This window comes from Prunus dulcis, chromosome 4 (assembly GCF_902201215.1).
Source record: "Prunus dulcis chromosome 4, ALMONDv2, whole genome shotgun sequence".
Lineage (NCBI taxonomy): Eukaryota > Viridiplantae > Streptophyta > Magnoliopsida > Rosales > Rosaceae > Prunus > Prunus dulcis.
In genome coordinates, this window is record NC_047653.1 from 2,055,428 (window position 1) to 2,078,871 (window position 23,444).

Genomic DNA, 23,444 nt, shown 5'->3' on the forward strand with positions numbered 1-23,444 from the left:
TTTTTTTTTGACAACTTTCTTACCATCTTAATAAAAAATTAAAAAAATTAAAAATTAAAAATTTAACGTCAGTTATTTTTGGGTCTTTGCTTCTTTTTTGTACAGGTTTTGGCTCTCCTCTAAGCCTTTTGCCTTGGGTTGTTATAAATGTTTGTCTTCATGACCATTAAAAATAGAGTAGAGCAACATATTATAGCCGTTTGTATAATAAAATGCAAACCACTCTTTTGTTTTTATTTTGTTAATCTAAATTGTAATTTATTTTCATATTGAATTCGATTTTGATGATTTTCCTTCTATATATTTTATCTCAAGCCTATGTTGTTAGAGGATATTTTGGTTTATTTAGTAGTATAAAAAAAATGCAATCAAGCAATTTCCTTTATAAAATAAAAAAAAAAAAGTTTGTCTGTAAACTCTGTACCATTGGGGTGCTTACAAATGTGAATGACGTCTTTTTTATATATAAAATAAAAAATTGAAATTTCTTTTGTGTTAAAAAAGAGAGGAAAGCAGACATTCTCTTTCAAAAAAATAACTTACGTTATAAATTAAAAAAAAAAAACTTTTTATTAAGATGGTAAGAGAGTTGTTTTTTTTTTTAAAAAAAATTTAATTGAATAGGGTAAATTTGGGAAGCAAAAATTAGCTTAGAGAGAAGGTTGCTAGCATTTATAGGGTAATATAATGCATTAATGACATTGTTTTAAGTGTAATGAAAATGACACATGTCATGAAAAAAAAGGAGAAGGTCCAAAGAAAAAGGTTAGAGAGAAGGTTGCTAGCATTTCCCATAATATATATATATATATATATGACTTTCCTTTAAATGCTACATTGATATTGAACATGACAAATTAATGGTTCATTTTAAACTCTCAACCTTTGTACAGAAAACCAAGTATTGCACAAAATGCTAAACATTCATTAGCATGACATGAACGAGAAAACCATTATACAACTCACCACAAAGATCCTCACTCATCATCAATACATAGTACGTACAAAGTAACTAAGACATGGAGGCTCGGCAAGTAAGGGAATTAAATATTTTAATTTTTACTTCGAAATAAGTTGCTTGGGTTGGTTGTGCGACTTTGTAGTCTTATGCCCATGATGAGAGTAGTTTACTGTTTTCTTTTGTTGATGGTGTTTGGTCGACATATGCTTTGTATTGACCCTTTTTACTTTATTAACGATATTGATGTATTCCTCCTTAATTTTGTATTCACTTTTTGTGGAGAGATTAAAAATAAATTTTTTAGTGCAAATGATCTATTAGTGTAGTGATTGGACCAAATACTACTCCAAAAAATATTAGAGATTAAAGTCCTGATATCCGTACCGTATTGTGTGTGTGAGAAAACTTATAATTCTTAGGCCAATTTTTTCAAAAAGTAAATTTCTTTTAAAGTTTTAACAATTTTAATGATAATTCTCAAATTGTATATAATATATTAAAAACTTGTATAATTTACTTCTACATCTTCAATTATATTCTGAAGAATAGCATACTTCCCCACTTATACATAAAACAATCTTAGAAATAAATTACAAGAAAAAATAAAGAGTGCAAGAAGGAGGTTGAGAATAGAAAAGAAAAAGAAAAAAGACAGTCATGGAATGACAGAAGGGAACCCCAAAAATTACTCCACGGGATGACAGAAGGGAGAAGAGAATCTTCAGTTTTTTTTTTTTTTTCCTTACTTTCTTTTTTGTCTTGGGGTGATATAAGGCTGTAAAGGCTAATAAATGGGCTAGGTATTTGTTTTCCCAGAATAGCTGGGCTACCTAGCTATCGACAACTCTTCTAAAATTCGGGTTGGGCTTCAGCCTTATCTAAATGGAACTGGTCCGTACAAGCCTACAAATTTAGTATGTTATCGTTCGTCTTAATGTGAATTATATTCATAAAAAAGCTTAAATAAAAAAAGAGAGTAAGGGTCCAAAAACATTCACACGGGGAAAGCGGATGTGTACAGTAAAAGACTGAATCACGAAATGAACTCTTTGAATTCTTCCAATTACTCTTTTTCTTCATCTCAATTTCTAGCCACAAATAAACCCTAATTTAATGGCTTCAACAAGTGAAAGAGTTACCAAAAAAAAAAAGCCGTCAAGTAAAAGAGGAAATAAAATAAATGTGAAAAGCCAAAGCCCAATACTTTATATATTGAGTACTCTTACTTTAAAAACAAAAGCAATTCCCACAGAAATAAAATAATATGACATGTGCTGCTTGGTAGATATGTAGACCTCATGTCCATTTTAAAAATCATAAATTGGTCCGGCAGTGAAGTGCTGAGAAGTTTCTTATGGTTAAAGCTGAAGAGGATGAATTTTTCAGTAGGGGTCAATTCAAGGTCAATTTCTGAATTCCCACACAGAGATGAGCACATGGATCTTGCTTTCTCTCAATCTATGTTAGTATTACTACTGCCTGTGGGCGGTGCTGCGGTTTCTGTTGCTTCCTGGTTTAGTAAAAGTATATAGTGATGAATCATGATGGATGGGCGGCCATTCCTCTGCTAATACCTTCTTCTTGGCAATCACAGTATAAATTCTGTAATCTTTCTTCCGTATCTAAGTTTAGATTGCATTTCCCCAACTTTTCTCTTTGATTAAAAAATAATAATATTTTGCTTTGGTGAAGATTAAAAGCAAGCCATATTAATAAGATTTTGCTTTCGTGCCGTTTTTTCTGAAGGATTTTCACACCAATATTGCATTCATTGATAGCATATGATGTAGCTCTCTCCAATATTGTAAAAAAAAAAGAAGATAAATTATGCATCTGCATGGAAAAAGAGTGTGTGCCGTAGATAAACGAATGTTTAAAGCAAGCAACCCTCTTACGTGTAAAACAAAACAAGTTAAAATATTATGATCAAAGTATTTTAGTATGAATGATGGTCTTAACTTGTTGGGATTAGGAACACCAATGGCACTGATAAAATAATTATATAAAACAACGGCACCCACCACAAGATCAGTCTCAACTGTTGGTCCTTTTAATTTGGTGCAAATTAAATCCAAGTTAATGATGATCTGCGGCTCCCACGAGAAAGATGACAAGATATAAAAGAATAAACTTCACATTATTTTGAAGGAAGCAAGAATTTGTTACAAGTACAATATTACATCTTTGGTTACAATAAGATGGAAATGAAGTATACAGTTTATTCAATCCTAATCAAACGAAATACAGAAATCAACAAAACGTGTTAGAAACTTTGAAGATATTCTTTGTCTCCTATACAAAAAAAAAATCAATGAATTTGTAAAAGAAACCAAGTAATTAAGAACAAATGTGAGTTTTTTTTACTTTTTCTCTTTTGTGAGATTGTAAAGTAATTGATTGTTTTGTGTGTGTATTAACATTGATCCTGAAAATCGTATTTATGGTCAATCTTGTATGCTCCTTCTCCTTCTACCTCCAGCAAGTTCTGCAACACCGCATCAGAAGCGTCTCTCAGGAACTCCGACCAATCCCTAAAGAAAACCCAAAAAAAAAAAACAACCAATATTAGTGATCGATCCAATAACAAAGATATAAAATAAGATGTTATTCAAAAATGAGAGTCTAATTACCCTTTGGAGGAGTCGAAAGTAAGTCCAACGGTATACTTGGCTTCTTCAAGCGCCCAACTGAACCTTTGAAGTTCAACTGGAGAGCAAGTTCCATTGTCCCTGACCCTAAGCTGAGACGGCTTTACATTACAGAAAACTGGTATCACCCTCTTCTTGGACTCCATTAACAGAGCCAACTCATGAAGACAAAAGTAAGATTCACAATACTGAGGCGAAAACACGGCAAGCCCCACCTTGCATTTTCGAATCGCAGCATCGATTTCATCGAACAGCTTGTCCCCAGGTTTCATGTTCTTGCTGTCCAAAAACGGATGCAGCCTGAGCCGCGAGAAATGGTAAAAGAGCAACCCGGCCACGGTTCTCTTGGTGTCAATCCCACGGTGGTTAATGAACACGTCACATGGCCTGGAATTAACGGTTTGGATGTGGTTGCTTCCTTGGCGAAGAATTTTGCGAACCAAAGCTGGTGAACGCTGCATGGCTCCTTGGAGAAGCTAACGAATTCGGTACAATTTTATGTACTTTTCTTTTTGGTTAAAAAGAATTTTCTGTTGTGTTTGTTTTGTATTTTCTAAGGGTTATGTTTTTTTTTGTAGGTGTGAGAGAGCTAGACGCTTATAAAGAGGTCCGAGAAAGATTTTGATTTGATTTTGGGGTCCATATTCAAGGAAGAATTCTAAGCTTCAGATTGGACTTGAGAAAATGCGCGGTATTTATTTAAGCAAGACACAGAAAATTAGAGCGCGGGAGCCTTGAAAATTTTGACTATCTAGGCTTTATGGAACTGTATAAACCTTCAAACACGTATACATTTTTATATATGTACAAAACCATCATCTGCTTACTTGGTCACTCCACGGTCTTTTGCATGATTTCAAGGGCCAGGAAACTTTTGCCAATTAAAACCAAATCATGGATAGAACTTTTGGTTTTGATGAAAAATTAATGCAAGTTTGGAGATAATAAACAAGAGAAGTGAAGGAAAAATTAAATAGCTAATCAGAAAACAAACATGTGTAATCAAGGAGCAAATGACCCACTAGTGTAGTGGTTTGAAGTATTTACTCATTCAGGCAAGGTTTTGGGTTCGAGTTATAGCATCCGTGTTGTGTGTGTGAGTTTAATATGCTATCGCCCTTTTCAATAGGAAAGGACCTCAAAAAAAAAAAAAAATTGTAATCAAGGAAATCTACTCTTCAATGGAAATTAATGAAAAAAATAAATAAGACAAAATTAGAAAACGTGGGAGGAAGCACCTTTTTACCTTACACTTACGATTATTAGTCATATCGATGCAATCGAACCACATTAATACATCAGCACCAAAGAGTATTGGTGCACATTTTGAAATCACTAATTATTTAATAGTAAGCGAGTCATCCCGCCTTAAAATCACTAATCAAGAAAACTTCTTCAACGACATATGAAATGCATAAGTTATATAGGGTCGGGTGTTTTTTTTCTTTTTTTTTTCTGTCACAAGGCTTATGCTAGGGTAATAAATTGGTCTTAGATGTCGTTAAGCTTTAGTACTATTGTCTATGCGTGCATTGGAGCTAGTAACATAATATCACCATTATAGCCTAGATAAGAATTAGAGTACTAATCCATTATTAAAGGTGATTAACAGTACTAATATTAACATGTATATCCCTTTTTAGCATCATCTTACAAATGCATCGGTTTTTAACCCTAAAGAACATTCCTTTTTTCTCGATGCCTATTATCACTTTTTGGTAGCATATAGGAATTTGAGCATCGATTTTTCCCCAATACCTGTTATCATTTTTTTTTAGCATGTAAGAATTTGGTGTCTCTGTTGCGGGGAAAGATCATAATTAAATTAGTTTGATTGTGTCAACGTCTGCCAATAATATGAAAGCGTGGATGTATTAAAATGAACGTGAATTTGGACTAAAAGGCAAAGTACTCTTTGACTTGGTAATCTTCAAGGAGTGGGGGACCTCTGTGTCTTGTACTCACTATCGAAAATGGGTAACAAAACAATTTGAAATGAATGTACAGAAGCCCCTTTGTCTTACGTTGGCATGACAATATTTTAATTAGTATATGTTTCTTTCTTGTCCACTTAAAAAAGCTTGTCCATATGAACTCAAACTTATAAACCCTAATGTGAATATCTAAATTGCTCTACCATCTCAACCAAATTTGAGCAGTTTCTGTGCGGTTTAAAGTTTGAAGGGTATCCACTCATATTCTCGTATGCAATGAGAAGCACAAAAACATTGATTGTATATATATCTAATATGCGTGGTTGCTGTTATCATGAACATGAATTCAAGCTATATGGTAATGGGAAATGGAACAAATTTAAACTACGAGGAAATTAATTTGTGCATGTGTGTTTGGGATCTGAGTGATATTATTCTGAAATCTTTTTGGCAACAAATATTAGATTGTGAATAATTAATTTGAAGGAATTTCGCATATAATTTCTTGATAAAATCCTTGTGTGTACCGTTTATGACATGTATGTATACGTATGTAGTGTGTAACAGTCAATTACTCAATGGAATTGAATTGAATTGAATTCATGCAAATACCCCCTCCCTCCTTTTGCATGTGTTATATTTGCCATGAAGTTAATTTACATGAAACTTCAACTAGGCCTGCAATTAGTCTCCTAACTAATTAGTTCACTGCAACTAGGCTAGCAATTAATTTTTCATATATAGCACCCTCACTATAGAATTTCATGTCTAGTTGAAATTTTATACTGAAGGTGTCATACATGAACTCCTCATGTGGACTTTCATATTAGTCAAATGATCTTTTCATTAAATTTAAGTAAAGTTATTATTCAGATGAATTGTGTGGCTTATATGAAAATCCACATCTATGACGCTCTCATCATTATCATAGAACGACTCCGTCAAAATAACCATGTTTGGGTTTTGGTTTTTTATTTATTGTTTTCTATATTGGGCTAGGCTAATCCCAGCACTATTTATTTGGGCTCAGAAGTTGGATTGAGGGCACGTGAGTGCCGCATTCCAAGTCCAACTTACATCTTAAATCTTTACTTTGATCTGTTCTTCTTCCTCTAATTCAAAGCCGTTTTAGTTTTTGGGTGCTCCGAACACGGCAGATGTGTGGCGTTGATCCTTCCTCATCCTCCTCGTTGCCAATAAGTTTCCTCCTCCGAGAAAAGAATGAGGAAAAGGAAAATAAATACATTCAAAAAGCCCTTCCCTCCATTGCACTTACACAACGAATATCAATTGAGCTACTAGTCATAGTATAACTCAGGAACTAAATGTCACTTTTCCCAGCTGTCTCCCATGGTTTTCTTCACTTTATATATTAGTATTTTTATTTCATTATATATTATTGGATTGGAATACAACACGATGTCTTTCGAAATAGGGATTGAAATTTTTCGAAGGAAAATAGGAGAGAAAATACATAAACAAAAGATAAAGTGGTATGGCGGGTAATCTGTAAATTGCTCTGTAAATTCAAAAACGTCTGGGGTTTGCCCTGACCCTGAGTGTGGGGGTAGCCTTTCCCTCCCCTAAACTTTCTTTCATTAAAATTAATAAATAAAAAAAAAAAAAGAAGAAGTTAAAAAGTAGTGGACTTACAAGGATGTTATTTGGGCTCAAAACTACCATATTATAAATCATGCATGAATACATATGTTCAACAATTCTATAGTGAGGGCCTTATGCTCAACCAGACCCATTACAAGGATGTTCTCTGTCTTCCATTAAAAGTTAGCCTCCAAAAAAAAAAAGGGACAAATTTTTATCACTTGGGGATTTATCAATCTGCCAAGCAATGTTTTATTTTTGGTGCAAACCTGCCAAATAATTCTCAAGTGTTTATATTAGGGCATCTTATGTTTTTGAATGCAAAGATTAATCTTAAGCTTAATTCTTACTTGAAAGAACCCTAACAAATCTTTTATAAATTTATAGAAAGGTGCAATTTCACTGACTTCAGACAAAACTGAGGACAGGTTGTAGTTGGATCTAATGGATGTTATTTTGACATCAAAGCTGTAGCTTGTACCACATGACAAAACATCTCAAATTAGTTCATGATTCTAAAATAATCCCGCCCGCCTTTATGATTCGCATGTGCAAAAGCTTCATCATTTCTTGCTGTCTCTACCCTGTTGCTCTCTCTGTCTCTGTCTCTCTCTGTCTCTTTCTTTTCCATTTCAACTTGAACAACTGTGGAATGGGACCTGCAAGTTCAATCAAGAAGATGACATTCTAGTGTTTGCCTTTGCATACTGACATTATATGCACTTGTTGTCTCTGTTTCCTCTGCTTTCTCCATTTCCGTGGCCATGGACTCTGGAGCTCGCCTCGACTATGCTTTGTTTCAGCTCACTCCAACTCGAACCAGGTACTATGGATTTTGTATTTCTGTCTTTCTCTGCCCACTATGTCCAATTTCACTCTGCTTGCTTATTCTCTGTCTTTCTATTTGTGTATAAATAAATGAGTGAAGATGTGACTTGGTGATCTTCTATGGAGGCAAATCTGAGAAACTAGCATCTGGATTGTTCCAGCCCTTTGTTTCTCACCTCAAATCTGTGAAAGATGAGATTTCTAGAGGTGGCTATTCAATTACTCTTCGCCCACCCACACCTCATGCACCCTGGTTCACCAAATCCACCTTTCAAAGGTCATTCTCATACTTCTTTTGGCCTTTTGTATTGTTAATTTGTGAAATCGCCCACTAGTGTAATTGATAGTTTGCTAATTTAGATAGACAATTTCTTTTGTGGTTAAAGCTTTTTTCTTTTTATATGGGGCAGATTTGTGCGCTTTGTCAGCACACCAGCAGTTCTGGAGAGGTTTGTCAGTATTGAAAGGGAGATTTTGCAGATTGAGAGTTCAGTTCAACTGGAGGAAGGTATCTCAGTTTTCCTTATGGCTTATACGTGAAAGATCGTTCTTTTTGGTGGTGTATTGGGTTCTGTTCTATTTGTTGAAAGTATTGGTTTTGTTAGGTCTGCTCCGTTTGGTTGCTGATAAAATGTTGGGTTAAAATAAGGAAAATCCTTCTCTAGGAGCCATGACTTGTTTTCTTTATTTGCTTATTAGGTTGAGATAGGGGAGAAATCATTTTGTTTGTATCAGCCTACCCAACAAAACCATTATTGTAATAAAATGCAGTAATGTGTCCATTGAATGAAATGATTATGCAGAAATACAATTTAAGACACGCTTTATTTGTCAGTGTAAATTCTTACATTATGGGTAAAATTTCAATTAATTTAGATCAAAGGAGGACTTGAATTTTGTACTTTGATCTCTAACTAACTTTTGTTGATCAGGAGTTGTCTCTGCCGATCGGAGTACAAGGAAGCCAACTGATTCTTTAAAGGTATTTTACATATAGATTCACAAGTTTTAACATAACCAGTCAGGTATTTTGAAGAATTATACCTCATTACTTTAGCTCCTTAATTGTTTCTTTCTAGAAAAGAGGCGAACTTGAAGAAACAGAGGATGTAGCAGAAAACGAAAACTCCAAGTAATTATTTCTTTTGGATGGCTACAATTGGTGAAATACAGTCTCACTTGCAGTGTCATTCAGTATCTTTATCATTGATTCATTCAGGATTTTTTGTAATATAGGGTTCGCCTTCAACGTATTTTGGAAACAAGGATAGCATTGCTTCGGAAGCAGCAAGCAATGGCTTATGCTCGAGGCCTAGTTGCTGGATTTGAAATCCACAATATAGATGATCTCATTTCTTTTTCAGATGCATTTGGAGCTTCGCGCTTAAGGTATGAACTGGTAACCAGTAAGGTTGATCATTTTATTTTATATTATATTTTGTATTATGGATTGTTTCTGTTTCATTCATCTGTTTTAACACTTCAAAACATGCCACCAGATAGAACTCAAATGCTTTGGTTCAACAAACAAATATCTGTTATTTATTCTAGTCGCTTTTGCATGGTCTACTTTCCAGTTGATATGGAGAAATTAAATTTAGGTTATCTTGCTTTTCCTTAATGTTGAGCCTGCTGGAGTCTCATAAGATCAAGTATTGTTTACATGGTAGGGAAGCATGCATTAACTTCAGGGAAGTATACAAGAAAAAGCACACAGATGGTTTATTTATGGAAGAACTAGCAGCAATGGTGGCCTCTTCACCAGATTTGCAATTCACAGGAGCATCTGGAATTACACTTACGAATGAAACAGATGTCACTAATCAAAATGTTATGTTAAATCTTCCCAATGCGGGTATCCCTACTGGTGAAAAAGTTCAAGCGCCAATGCCATTTCCGAACCAGATTCCTCAATACTTTTACAGTTCGCTGGGCCATACAAACCAGTTGCCTCCATACCATGGATATCCCTTTCCTACTATGCAGTCTTTCCCTCCTCATTATCCAAGGAACCTGCAGTGGCCTCCCAACATGGAGGAAGCAAGCTTTCGTATGGAACCCAACTATCATAGGGTTCAGAAGTCATCTTCAAGAAGGAGGAAGAACTCCTCCAATAAAAAAAGATCTGAACATTCAGGGGAAGGCAAACAAATTGAGTCCAGCGACTCCACTTCTGCGAGTGATTCTGACTCAGACACACTGCAAGAGAGAAAGCATTCTGATATGGAGAATTCATCTAAAAATAAGTTTAGGAAGAAATCCTCTAGAAAAGTGGTTATTCAAAATATTAACTACATCACACCCAAGAGGAGAGATGGGAATAAAGGTGGAGTTTCTGATGAATCTTTTTCAGATGAGGAGTTTGATGATGAAAATTCCCTCAAACAAAAGTCTGATAAAGCAGAAGTATTGGAGATATCCCATGAGTCAAATGTGGACAAGAGTCACTGTATTTTGAATGGATCAAGTAGTGAGGATTTGTCAGTTAATACTGATGAACATTTTCTAGCGAGGTCTGAAGGTGGAAATTCATTAGCAGGCAGGCCTACTTTGGGGCTTGATTTGGAGAGAATTCCGAAGAAACTAACAGCTGGAGCTGCAGTTGATCCTTTGGTTGTGATGGAGAGGAATGAAAGAAATGATTATACAGTGAAGTTGGAAGATTTTCAAAATGAAGAAAGTTTTGGTTCAGTTATGGAGAGAAAGGATTGTGAAGATCGGGATATATTATTTTTGCAGAGATCAGAAAAGTCAGGAGCTGACATCAGGTGTGCATTTTCTGCTTCTGCTGCTGAATCTACTATAACCAAGAGTTCGAGGAGCGAAGATTGGTTTGTTGTCAATCACTCAGAAAATACAGAAAACTCGAGAATACCAATTTTGCAGACAATTTCCGATGGTGATTGTATTTTCGCATTAGAGAGAAAAGACATGGGTGTAGATGATTCTTTCTTTATACAGACTAGATCAGCATCTGATGATATGTATGAATCTCCATGGAAAACCGAAATAAACATGGATAACAATCTGAGTTTAGCTGCCAAGAAGGAAAATGGCACTATAGATAATGCACAAGATAAGCAAGGAGCACCTAAGACCTCTGAGCCAGATGACCTTTCAATGATTCTGGAAAGGGTTTCAAACTTGGAGTCTACTGCAATTTCTTGGAGTATGGACTATGGAGCAGAAATTTCATTTCCAGAGGCCAACAGAAGATCTTCTGGCATTGAGACAACTGATGTTGTGGATAAGAAGCTTGCTTCAAATGGTATGAAGAACAATAAATCCCCTGGAACAAAAGATGGTGGAAAAGAAGCAAGGTCTAACATTGTACGGAAACCACTTAACAACAGAATTGATTTCAAAAGCAATAAAGCATCTCCTGCGCGTAGGCCTATGATACAAAAGAGCAAATTGGAGAAGGTAAATGATGATCATGCAGTTGTTTATCATGAAGTTGTTGTTTGGTACCTTTCATTGTCTAACTTCTTTATACTTTTTTATTAATTTATTTTTCTTCGTTGGAACCTGATGAATATGCTTGTACACAGGAAGAAGAAATTCGGAAAAAGATGGAGGAACTGCGGATAGAACGCCAAAAAAGAATTGCTGAGAAAACTGCAGCGGTAGCACCCAAAAGAGTTCCATTAGAGAGTAAAACAGCAAAGGGCTCCATTAAGAGTGACAAGAGCAAACTTCAATCTACCAAGAGAACTCTACATCTGTAAATGGATATACAAAGCAACCGCAGCCACAAGTACAGTCTATACACATGAGGGCTGATTTGGCCTACAACCAGTTTGAGCCTATGAATTCTTGATTGAAACTCCCAATATAGATTTGTTCATAGTTATAATATCCCTTTACTATACCTTTGGCATGATGCTTCTACTATTTGTCTCTCAGTTTACTGCCTCGCTGAATTGGCAATTCGTCTTATATGAGTTGAAGTGCAAAACGATGCCATTTGTTGCCAGGAAAATAAGTAGAGGTGTGTCAATTGGCATACCTGGATGCACAACGTTTATATATTTTTACATTCATAAGCTGGGATAAGGAATTTGTATCCCCTTGGTTTCTAATTGAATATATGCATGTTTGAATATATCCCCCCCCAAAAAAAACTTGTTTAATGCTAACTAGTTGTTATGAGTTGGCATACAAACAGGTATTGTTTAATTAATACAATAATATGCAGGTACTAGTTGTGGCCAGGCCTCTCTAATCTTCAATGCAAGTAACCTCTGCCGGTGCCGGCCGGGCATGGACTTTCCCCAAAATGGATTGAATTCTTCATGGCGAAAAATGAATATGTGCCATTTTAATGCAGGTTCCACCAGAAGTGAATTGTGCAAGCTAAAATGTAACAGGTTAAGGGCTCGCCTTATACAAAGTGCAAGAACAAACTTGCCTCTCTTATGGTAGATGATCTTCCTTTGTGACCAGGCCAAAATGACCCAGTAAATTTGGTGAAGGAAAGGGATAGCAAAGATTCAACTGTCTAAACGTCAAATGGGGTAGTCAAATCAGAATACAAAACAAATGAGATATGAACATTGACTAACACCAAAAGGCATGGTTCTCGGGTAAGTTTTTGGTATAATGGCTTGGCATGGATAATTTTTATATATGATCAATGTTGTGTTGGACTTCACATAAAACTCGACCTGTCCCATTTTTAGGGTGATTAGGGACAACGCGTTCAATATCCTAAATAAATCTTACGTAAGTACATAAATATTCTTACATGTCTAACATTTTCCATACTACCGAGTTGGACGAGAAAAATTTACATACCCTGGAGTGATCGGACAATTGTGTCTAATTAGTTGGAATAAACAACAAATTTTATGATTATTTGTAAATCACTCAAAAAAGTTTTATTTATTTTAAAAAATAAAGAATATTATTTTGAACCGGAAAACCTCCACTCACACCCCCAGCTAGTATTACTTAGTTACTAACCTCGCCTCTCCCGCCATTTGCATCCTGAAAAACATGTGGTGGTACATTATGTATAAAACTATGGTCCAACTGAGCCTAAATTAGGTGAAAAATCAGTGCTTAGATGTGGTTTAACTTATAATACGGATCTTTTTACAATACATATCTGTTTAATAGGGTACCAAGTTTGTTCCAATGGATAATTATTGAATTTAATGTTGTGGAAATAAAAATGGAAATTTTTTTTATAAAAAAAATTCTGGTAGAACGTTATGCAACCACCACCTCATCTTACACAGGTGAAAAGCTGTATCATTCTGTTTTAGCTGTCAGCCGTCAAAAATCTAGCATCAGTTCCTGCAATTACGGAATGCATGATATGCTTAAACTAAACAGGTAATTAATTTAATTAATTAATTAAAAAATACAGACAAAAAATGAAGAAATTACGTAATTAACAAGCTAGCTCTAAGACCGTTTCAAGAAAAGAAAAAGAGAAACTTAGGTCTAAGACAGCTACAGCCTATTCTCTCAACGCGGGATGATCCTTAATAAAGCCACTTTGGCATTCAATCTCTCCTTGGCTTCTCTCTTCCCAGAGAAAGTTCCGAGGCAGAACACAACACAAATGGTTGTCCCATTCACATGTACATACTAATCACCCCAAGTCCTCTGCACGTAATCTTTTGATTCATCACCTCTTTCTTTGTTTTTCAAATCCAAAACAAACAAAAAAAAATAATCTTCTCTTGTTGAAGTTTGAAATTTGAAAAGTTCTGCATTTTTATATTTTGGAGTTGGATTTTCAAACCCAAGAAACGCTTAAGGGTGTGCTGACCAGTAATGGTAAGCACCCAATTGCACCATCATTCAACATCATCATCGTCCTCATCCTTGTCCAGTTCAACTCTTTATCACCAGTCTTTGCGTTGGTTCAAGCCATGACTCTCGGAAACTGCTTCGGTCCATTGTTTCGTCGTAAGCCTTCTGGGATGAAGGTACATTGATCTTGTCTGTTTATATAAAACCTCATGCTTAAATCTCCAAATAAAACAAGACTGTCTAAATCTAGACATGCTAATAATCTTTAAGGCAACAGGGCAGGCAACCTTTGTTTTCTGTCAAGATTATGTTTGTTGCATTGCATGCAGCATTCAGCTTTTCCAGGAACACTATAACTGGGATTATTTGTCAACCTTTATGATCAAGGCCAGTTTCAACAACATACCTACCTTTCAGTTCTATTGGTTTTTTTTTTTCTGCCAGTTTTCTCATTACTTCATGCCATCCATTTCAATTAGCATTGCAATATAGGAAATGAATCTTTGGTAAGGTGTCAATGAGCAATGAGGTCTAGGCTATAAAATCGTTTACATGAAAAAAGTTGCTCTGGCTGCAGGGGAGGAAAGACTCTAGCCGGCCCAAGAGTCTGCCCTTGAAACAGAAGAACTCTTCTAGGAGAGGCATGCCTAAAAATAGGTCTTTCAGAGATTCAGGCAACCAGGTTATGATGATCGAGCTCCGGAAGAAGATCATCATCTTCATGGACATCATCGACCTACCAGCTTATGATGCATCTGCTGCCACAGATGAGGTATGTGTATGACTCATTGGCTGCCTTCCTTTTTCTTTTCTTTTTTTTAATTATGTTGAAATCTTGTGTTTAATTTTCTGTATTTTACAATCTGTTTAAGATTTAATCTCCCTGCTATTTCCTGCTTGCAGCTGGTGATGAGGTTGATGAGAGATCTCCAAAAGCTTTACCCTGAAATTGTCCTGCATAATCAAATATCAGAACTGAAGGGAGCATCAACAGAACAGGTAAAATCCATAATTACATTACACCAAGAATATATGGCTTAAATGCAGCTGTAATTACTTTACATTATTAAGCTTATGAACAAATTTAACATCTCCATATCCATACAGGTCCTTGCATCCTTCTGCAAGGCATTGAAATCTATAGGCGAGTCTTGGATGACAAATCATGACAGGTTGGACAAACTGAGTTATGATTTGCCATCATTCAAGGAGGATGTCAATTCGGATCAACTTGGTATGTTACAAATTTTCTTTAGGACTCATTGAGGCCTCTATTTGGTATCAGAAACAAAAATCTAACTGCTTCTTCCTGCCATAATTTTTAACCTAAAGTTGATGATCACTCTATATGATTGTAGTTGAGACGGTGTTGGCAACACTCGATTGCTTGATCAAGATGGCAAGGGCCAAGTTCGATATGATGGACTACAGCCCTCTGAATAGCTCATTTGGAAAATTCTTGAGCGATTCAGAGAGCTGCAACTCAGTCTCCAGCTGCTCTTCTCCAGTCACTCCATCCTCTGTCCTGCCAGAGCTGATTGATGGTTCTCCCCAGGATCTAAAGAAGGCCAACGTTGGTTCCAAATCACCCCTTCTTTGGACTCTCAGAGTGCAAGCAGTGGGGAAACTGAACCCGATTGATGTTAAGCACTTGTCACTTCACTTGTCAAAACAAGGAGCCCATGGCACCAGCAATGGTTTGGACAAGAGTGGCCAATTGGTTGAGGAACCATCAATTGAGGCAGATTTAAAGAGCAATCCTGAAAAGGCAATTGCAGCAACTGATGATGAGGAAGTGAGACATAGCAGCGCTCGAGAGGACACAAAAGAAGTCCCAAATCCAAGTTTGAATGAGAATACTAATGGAAAGGAAATAGACAACACAAGTGATGATGTTGAAACTCCAACCACAGCCCCTGAAACTTCGGAAGCAGACACCACACAAGTGTCTTTGCCTCCACCCTTACCATCCACATTGTCACTAAATCCACCAGTGTCTTCACCCTCAATACTACCACAACCAACAACATCAACACCTCCACCTCCACCCTCACCATCCACATTGTCACTAAATCCACCACTATCTTCACCCTCAATACTGCAACAACCAACAACATCAACACCTCCACCTCCACCTCCACCTCCGCCAACGGGACTACAATTTTCACTGCCTAATACAGTAACAGAAACAAAAATACCAGTGCCACCAACGCCCCCTGCACCAGCATCACCGCCCACATTGCAGCGAAATGTTGCAACACCGCCGCCGCCGCCACCACCACCACCATCACTAGCCACCCTGCAGCCAACAGTTGCAGCACCCCCTCCACCACCACTACCAACATTAACACCACAAAACGCAGCAGCAGCTGTACTGCCACCACCCCCACCACCTCCACCAATGGCACCACGATCAATGCAAGTAGCTCCACCAACCCCACCACCTACACCAATGCCACCAGGATCAACAAGAATGGGTCCACCACCACTACCCCCTCCACCAGGATCATCAACCGGAGGTCCTCCACCACCACCTCCTCCACCAGGATCATCAAGTGGAGGTCCTCCACCACCGCCTCCTCCACCAGGATCATCAAATGGAGCTCCTCCACCACCGCCTCCACCAGGATCATCAAGTGGAGGTCCTCCGCCCCCACCACCTATGCTAAGAGGACAGCCAAATGGAGCTGCTCCACCCCCACCTCCTGCATTTGGTGCAGCAAGATCGTTGCGCCCCAAGAAAGACACTAAACTGAAGAGATCATCCCAAATGGGCAGTCTGTACCGCCTTCTCAAGGGCAAGGTGGAAGGATCTAGCTTGGATGGCAAGTCAGTCAATGGGAGAAAAGGGGGAATTGGGAGCAGCTCTGGTGGAAAACAAGGAATGGCTGATGCTCTAGCAGAGATGACAAAGAGGTATGTATGTTAACTTCCATAGACCCTCTATTTCTAACAACCATAGACAATAATAATCTTAGTAATTAAAGATTCTTCTGCCTTTCCTGCTTTTGTGCCTCAGATCAGCATACTTTCAACAAATTGAAGAAGATGCGCAGAAGTATGCAAAGCCTATCATGGAAATGAGAACTACCCTCAGTTCTTTCCAGACAAAGGACATGAGTGAGCTGATTGATTTTCACAAGAAAGTAGAATCCATTCTTGAGCACTTGACTGATGAGTCACAGGTAAACAATCAATAATTGTGTCCTAATTAATCTGTTACTTTCCATTATTCTGATCGTGACATGTTAATTTTCCAAACTGCAGGTGCTGTCAAGGTTTGAAGGGTTCCCAACAAGGAAGTTGGAAACAATAAGGATGGCAGCAGCTCTGCACTCAAAGTTAAATGCCATGCTAATTGAACTACAGAACTGGAAACTAGCGGCTCCATTGGGTCAGCTTCTTGACAAGACTGAACGTTACTTCAATAAGGTCCATAACTGTTCATTTTATACTGTCCTAATTAATTTTCTCTGCACTTTCCCTAACTAACCAAAAGAAACAAACAGATCAAAGGAGAAATCGACGCAATGGAACGAACTAAGGATGATGAAGCCAAGAAATTTCAGTCTCAGAATATTCATTTTGACTTCAATATCCTAATCAGGATCAAAGAAGCAATGGTAGATGTTTCCTCAAGCTGCATGGAAATGGCACTAAAGGTAGCTAGTCGGTTTAAAAATATAGACTCACAAATTAGCTAGTTGGGAAAAGGGGTTGTTGACATTGAAATGAGGCTTATGATTGTTGATGCAGGATAGGAGAGAAGCAAAAGCAGCAGAGCAGACTGGAAGAAAAACAGATCAGAAGCAAACAAAGATATGTGTTAAAATGCTTTGGAGGGCTTTCCAGTTTGCTTTCAGGGTCTACACATTTGCTGGTGGACATGATGATCGTGCTGACATGCTCACAAAAGAACTGGCTAATGAAATTGAGTCTGATCCCCACCACCACTGAGCCTAATTCCCAATTGATCTCCCCGGACTTTGAAACCAATAAATTATCCTTGTATAATCGTATCCTATACGTACCTTATACTCCTTATGATTAAAAGCGTTCTGTTTTGACAATACCCAAAAAACAAAAAAGCTTTTCTTTTTGTTGCCACCCTTGTAAATAATCAGGTCCAAGAACAAAAACAAAAACCTTGTAAATTTAGGCTTTGTATGTATGAGTTATGATTTTGATTTAGGACTTGATTAGGACCACTTCCAGGCGGATATATGAGAAAATTTCGTCTTTGTTGTGTTCTTGTAAATTGTCCTGTCTCTCTTCTTGCTTGTTCAACCTTTATATATGCAATATATATATAGTTTTAAGTTGTTAGTTCCATGAGTTGGAGATTTTGTATATGCTTACAACGGTCATATATACATAATATAGAAGAATTAATGTTTTTGCTCAGGCCACCCATTTGGGCCTTGGGTTTGTCTTTTTTATTTATTTATTTATCAGGTCCCCCCTTTTGGGCTGGTCGCTTGTTTAGTCACCCTATAAAATATTACGTGACTATTAAGTAGGGGGGGTATACCATTATAGTTCTGTGTATGAATCTCGATACAATACACGTATCATTTTCTTCTTTGGACGCCCAACCCAATGCATCACTTCATACATCGATTTTCTTATCTCATTCAGTAAATAAATAATTTATATTATTCTATTTGAGCTTTGCAGTACCAGTACTCTTGGAAAATCAACTCTAAGTAATATATAGAAATTATCAGAAAGAAAAATACTAGTCTGATGTATCATGTATGCATCATGAATATTTGGTACGAAGAGAGGATTTGTCGTTCAGGAAATACAAAGAGTATTAGGTATTGACTGGAATTACCTGACCTAATCAAATTATTTCAATATAGGACTTATACGTTGCATTCAACTGCTAGCTGACACGAGTATGAAATACATATATATATATATTTTCCTATTAGCAAGTAGCATTATTGGCCACTGGAGACCTTTAATGCATTTCCACATTTGAACAAGTAAATAATTAAATGGTAAGAACCAAATTAAGTAAGGATTTATCGAAGAAATTGTTAAAAATAGCACATCCCTGTGTTTGGTGGGTAATTGAGACAGCTTGATTGCCTATGCATGCATGGTATACTTATTTTGTGAAAGGGTGCCAGTTCGCTTTTATATAACTTAGTTAATGGGTCCCTTTTTGTAGATGACATTTAAAAACTCTAAATTAAAACTATATTTTTGAAAAGTATGTATATTTTCAATCTTTTTCATGCGCTACTTAATTAGAGCTCTTTTAGAAGTGATGATTTTAGAAAGAAGTGATTATTGACCTATTCAAAATCACTCCCAAACGAGTGCTTATAAATAAATAAGAATGAAGAAAGAAAAAAAACCCTACTTTGCTTGGTATATATACAGTTTCCATAGCTGTACTGCATTGTACTGCATGTTTAAAGTGTGTAAATTGTACTTGAAAGGGGTAAGATTGATATTGCGCAGGCTAAATTTGTGTATAAATAAACAGCACTCAAATGCAGTGGCTATTTCTTGTATGTTCTCACTATCTATCTCTTCTTCCTTCTAAAGACACTAATTAACTAACGGTCTATGCAGGAAAGCCGACCACTTCGCCAAAAAGGAGGGAGTAGTTGAAAGCTAGAGAGATATGTCCACCCCAAAGCGTGTAAGTAAGTGCACCACCATCACATTTATAAATTATTACCAGGCTGTATTCTTTGCCTTGTAATTTTTATGCAATATTATTATTGGAAATAATGTTTGGGTACGAAACTATTAGCGTAATTGTCAACCAAGCTAGCTAGTAGCCTAGCTAAGTGCAAGATTCGCAACAAATTTGCCTCAAATTGCCAGCTTTTCGTCACTTTAGTCAATTTCCATCCTTTCACTTTGATCGTTATAAACTTCTAGAATCGAAAATAAAAACGCATTTTCAGGTTTGATTAGCTTTTACACATTCTGGTCAATCCATCTTAAGTCTTTGGTATTACGTGAACGTCTTGAACAAGTAGAGGCTAACTCTAAGCATAGAAATTATAGAAATCTAAATAAAACAAATTCATGAACAAAATGGTTTCGAATTCATAATTCATTGCCACATCATCATCAAGTTTATTTGTACACGCCCATTCGATCATTCAAAAACAAGAAGAAGAAGAAAAAAAAAACACCAAATTAAAGGACTAAAACATATTTGATGATGAATGCAAATTTGTTTTACGCTTCAATTAATCTAAGAAGCAAATTCAATCTTGACACCGCCAATCTTGACAGCCCCGTACTTGGGCACCAAAGTCACCACCACGCTCTCATCATCCTCGGCATCAATGTCCTCCAACAAGTCCGTCAACCCCAACCTCAAGATTGTGTTGATCTTCTTCTTGTGCTTATGCCTGTGCGGCACGCTCACAAAGCTTCCGGCAAATTCTGTCTTGTCGGGCCCACTCGGCAAGTCGTCCACGTCATTCACATACACGTCAAACTTCACCGCCACGTCCCTGTCAAACTCAATCCCTTCGATCACCAGTATCTCCTCCTCCTCCTCCTTCTCCTTCTTGTTCCTCTTCTTCTGTTTCGGCCTCGGCACCACCGTGCTTATCTTGGTCTCCAGATTTATCGGGAAAGCCCTCCCCGCCACGATCTTAGTGGAGCTCTCAGCCGCGTGTGCAACTCCCAGCTTCTTCGCTATTTTGCTCACTGCCAGCTTTGCCCTTCTCGGAGTTGGCTTGGACTGCAGCCATGGAATGTCAACCTCTTGGTATACATACCCTAGGCTCTTAGACTCCAGAGAGTCACGAACTTTAACTCGAACTAACTCGGCGTTCTCGTTGTAAAACAAGAACCCGGAGTCTAACCAGTCCGAGTGAGAAATATCAGTTCTTTTGCCTCCCAGTGTTTTCCATATGCTCCACATCCGATCCACATTCGAGTGATGCGAGAAAAATATGGGGTCCCTGGCAGCGGAATAAAAGTTCCCCATGTCCTCAAAATTGGGCTGGGTGTTGTCACCGGTCCAGAGATGAACCGGCCCGTGTGGGGTCCCTTCGATCGAACCGCCACCGGGGTCAGGCTCGTCCCCGGCCCTGTAGGGGTTGCCAAAGAAGAGCTGAGGGTTCTTGGCGTTGGACACCATTTGCCTGTACATGATCTTGAGGTTGGCGTTGATTTGGGTTTCGTTCGACACCTTTTCGTCGGTGCCGTTGTAGTCGAGATCGATGAGGGTCGGCGGCTGGTGGCTGGCGGCACGGAACTTGTCGTAGAGAGGGGACTTTGGGTTGGCGAAAAGCGCTGGCAGCTGCATGCCAGCTGGCGAGTCCCAGTTCCAAAAGGGCAAAGCGAATGTGGGGTCGTTGATGAGCTTGCCCAAGATCTTTTCGTAGAAGTATAGGTAGTAGCGGTGGAAGGGGAAAAAGAGCCAGGAGTTGTGGATTTGGAGCTCCAGATCCGGGAAGCCGGCTTGGTCATAGGCGCCGTCGCAATAAGCGCAATGCACATTGGCTTGTTGCTTGAAGCTGCGTGGATCGTCATCGGGGAGGGCTTTCATGAGCTCGATGGCTTTGGAGTATTTCTCTATGTAGGCTTGGTCAACGGCGTGAGCCGCCGGCCTGACGCGAAGTTTACCGGGGGCGGGGAGTTTAAAGTCTATGATTTTGGTGGCCGGCGGTGGGCAGCAGTTGGTGGGGGTGGCGCCGGTTGGCAAGTCCGCAGCCCCACATTTAGATAAGTCTGGTGGGTTCACGGGCTTGGCAAAGGCGAACGGGTCTGTGCCCAGACCAGCCACGCCATATAGACCTCCGAGACCAAGAAGCACATTTCTCCTATCTAGTTTAGTCTGTGCTTGATCATTTTGGTTATCACTGTTTTTGGCTTTGCATGAAACCCTAGGTGAAAAGGAACGCTTGGGCTTTGAGAGTAGGGAAACTTGGGAGCTGTTTTGAGTGAAGGGAGAGAGAGGTTTTGTGGAGGTAGTGGGAATGGCTAGTGGAGGTGACAGAGAAGCCATGGTTAGCTCTCTGGCTTAGTTGGGTTGGATGGTATAAACCCCAAAGGAGGGTTGCTTTTTATAAAGGATTTTGGGTTTTACTTTTCTATCCAATAGGCAATAGCCACGCAGACCGCCCGATCTAGTTGACGGAAAAGAATTATAAAATATGATCGCCAATCACTAACACCGCGTGGGGGATAGATTTGAGAACTTACACAGAATCTTCTCTCCTTGGTAATTAAGCTGCTAATCGTAGTTCGAGGGGCTTAACTTTATTTATGTATGGTAAACAACGGTGATATCAAGAATTACTAAACAAAAGTATGTGAAACGGAACGAGTTTATATGGTATATTTTTCCAAAGCAAACTTGGTTTTTGTCAAACGTCGGGAGATTTTAGCCATGTGAGTGTGAAAGAGGCCAGGTTCAAAGAATTCCTCCTATACATACTGTTTTTTAAAAAAAATTTATATTTCTGTTGTGGGTTTTTCTAATTTTTTTTAATTTTGTGAGTGGGGAGGTTTAGTTCTACCAAATCCATTAGGCAACTGGCTAAATAAACTAATGCCTGGCAGAAGGAAAAAGATTGTTTATTTAGCTCATGAACAAGAAGAAAGCTATATCAGTAGTGCTACTGATATTAATAATCCGTCGATGTATTGTATTTGTGCATCATTATTAGAAACAGTATATACTTCTGCTTGATCTACAGGCCTTAATCGCATCACTGTTTAACTCATACATATAAAATAAAAATACTGCTTGAATACTATCGCTCGACTATTCTTAAAATTCTTTTAATCATGATGAAAAGTGTGCTTTGAAAAAGAGAAATTTAAATGAAATTCTTGTAAATTTACTCATGTATATGTTTCTCTCCTTATATATATAATGTGTCAGGTGAGAAAATAGACAAAGACATAGAGACATGCACTATTAGAGACCATTAAAAGAAAAGATTTGGTAAAAAGGAGATAATGATGATGATAATCTGGCAAGAAGAGTGGTTAATTAGGGGACTTGTAAAGGGACATCAAATTGAGAATAGTTTAATATTATATTACATAGATATGGGTGGCGTATGCACATTATTAAACAACTTTGAATTGGTACAGAAGATTTGAATTAATCCACGAGAGGATAACTTTGTTCAAATCCCATGTGGGCGGCATCAAAGCATGTTGTTGAGGACTTCATGCTTTTGGGTTTCTTCGCCCCACCTTGTCCTCTTGTTGGTTCCCCAATGTTTTCCATATTTTTTTAGTCCAAATATATAACTCCGCACATTAAAAAAATAAAAAATAAAAAACTCCCCACGTAAAAAAATGATTTAAAAAAACCGAATTTAATTTTGGATCTGAAAGTAAATTAATTAAGATTTGTTGAGTGTTGTTGTCCTTTATTACAGCAAGTCTATGCAAACCATTGGCACTCACTTTGCCTTGCAGATAAAACTTGAGAGGTTTAAAACAAAGACACACTGATTTGATTTGGTCAAAGTAGATTAATTAACCTTTCTTACCAATCGTTGTCATAGAAACTTAGTTTTCAGACGGGAAGGGTTGACTAGCAAGCAATTGTTTTCTTGGTGGGAGGAATCAACACATAACCACTGTATTTGCTTTGGCCATTCAAACTTCAACTTGCTTATTAATTGGTATTAGTCCAAAGATATTGATGAGCTATAATTGATTAGGTCAGAATGTTAGGCTATTGTAGTTCAAATT

General features: G+C 37.7%; 4 protein-coding genes across 5 annotated transcripts; 2 read left to right on the forward strand and 2 right to left on the reverse strand.

The window, feature by feature from the left end:
- Positions 1-3,374: 3,374 nt before the first annotated feature.
- Positions 3,375-4,070, reverse strand: LOC117624184 (disease resistance-like protein CSA1). Its single transcript, XM_034355327.1, has 2 exons — positions 3,592-4,070; positions 3,375-3,492 (listed from the first exon to the last, which is right to left on the reverse strand). The coding sequence occupies exons 1-2, from the start codon at positions 4,068-4,070 to the stop codon at positions 3,375-3,377; spliced, it is 597 nt and encodes a 198-aa protein (XP_034211218.1).
- Positions 4,071-7,623: 3,553 nt separating this feature from the next.
- LOC117626194 (COP1-interacting protein 7) lies at positions 7,624-12,078 on the forward strand. Its single transcript, XM_034357846.1, has 8 exons — positions 7,624-7,968; positions 8,074-8,250; positions 8,384-8,481; positions 8,906-8,955; positions 9,053-9,105; positions 9,210-9,362; positions 9,644-11,396; positions 11,525-12,078. The coding sequence occupies exons 1-8, from the start codon at positions 7,910-7,912 to the stop codon at positions 11,699-11,701; spliced, it is 2,520 nt and encodes an 839-aa protein (XP_034213737.1). The 5' UTR covers positions 7,624-7,909; the 3' UTR covers positions 11,702-12,078.
- A 1,391-nt stretch (positions 12,079-13,469) lies between these two features.
- LOC117624798 (uncharacterized protein At4g04980) lies at positions 13,470-17,997 on the forward strand. Of its 2 annotated transcripts, none has more exons than XM_034356249.1 (9): positions 13,470-13,915; positions 14,317-14,511; positions 14,643-14,738; positions 14,847-14,973; positions 15,098-16,655; positions 16,759-16,924; positions 17,007-17,171; positions 17,249-17,401; positions 17,496-17,997. In XM_034356249.1, exons 1-9 carry the CDS (start codon positions 13,859-13,861, stop codon positions 17,694-17,696), a joined length of 2,718 nt encoding a protein of 905 aa, XP_034212140.1. In that variant the 5' UTR covers positions 13,470-13,858; the 3' UTR covers positions 17,697-17,997. The 2 variants fall into 2 exon arrangements, with proteins under 2 accessions (XP_034212140.1, XP_034212142.1); XM_034356251.1 differs by having other exon boundaries at positions 17,501-17,684.
- Positions 17,998-19,790: 1,793 nt separating this feature from the next.
- On the reverse strand, positions 19,791-21,905 carry LOC117625858 (polyphenol oxidase, chloroplastic). The gene has a single exon (XM_034357439.1). The coding sequence runs from the start codon at positions 21,733-21,735 to the stop codon at positions 19,966-19,968; it is 1,770 nt and encodes a 589-aa protein (XP_034213330.1). The 5' UTR covers positions 21,736-21,905; the 3' UTR covers positions 19,791-19,965.
- Positions 21,906-23,444: the final 1,539 nt, after the last annotated feature.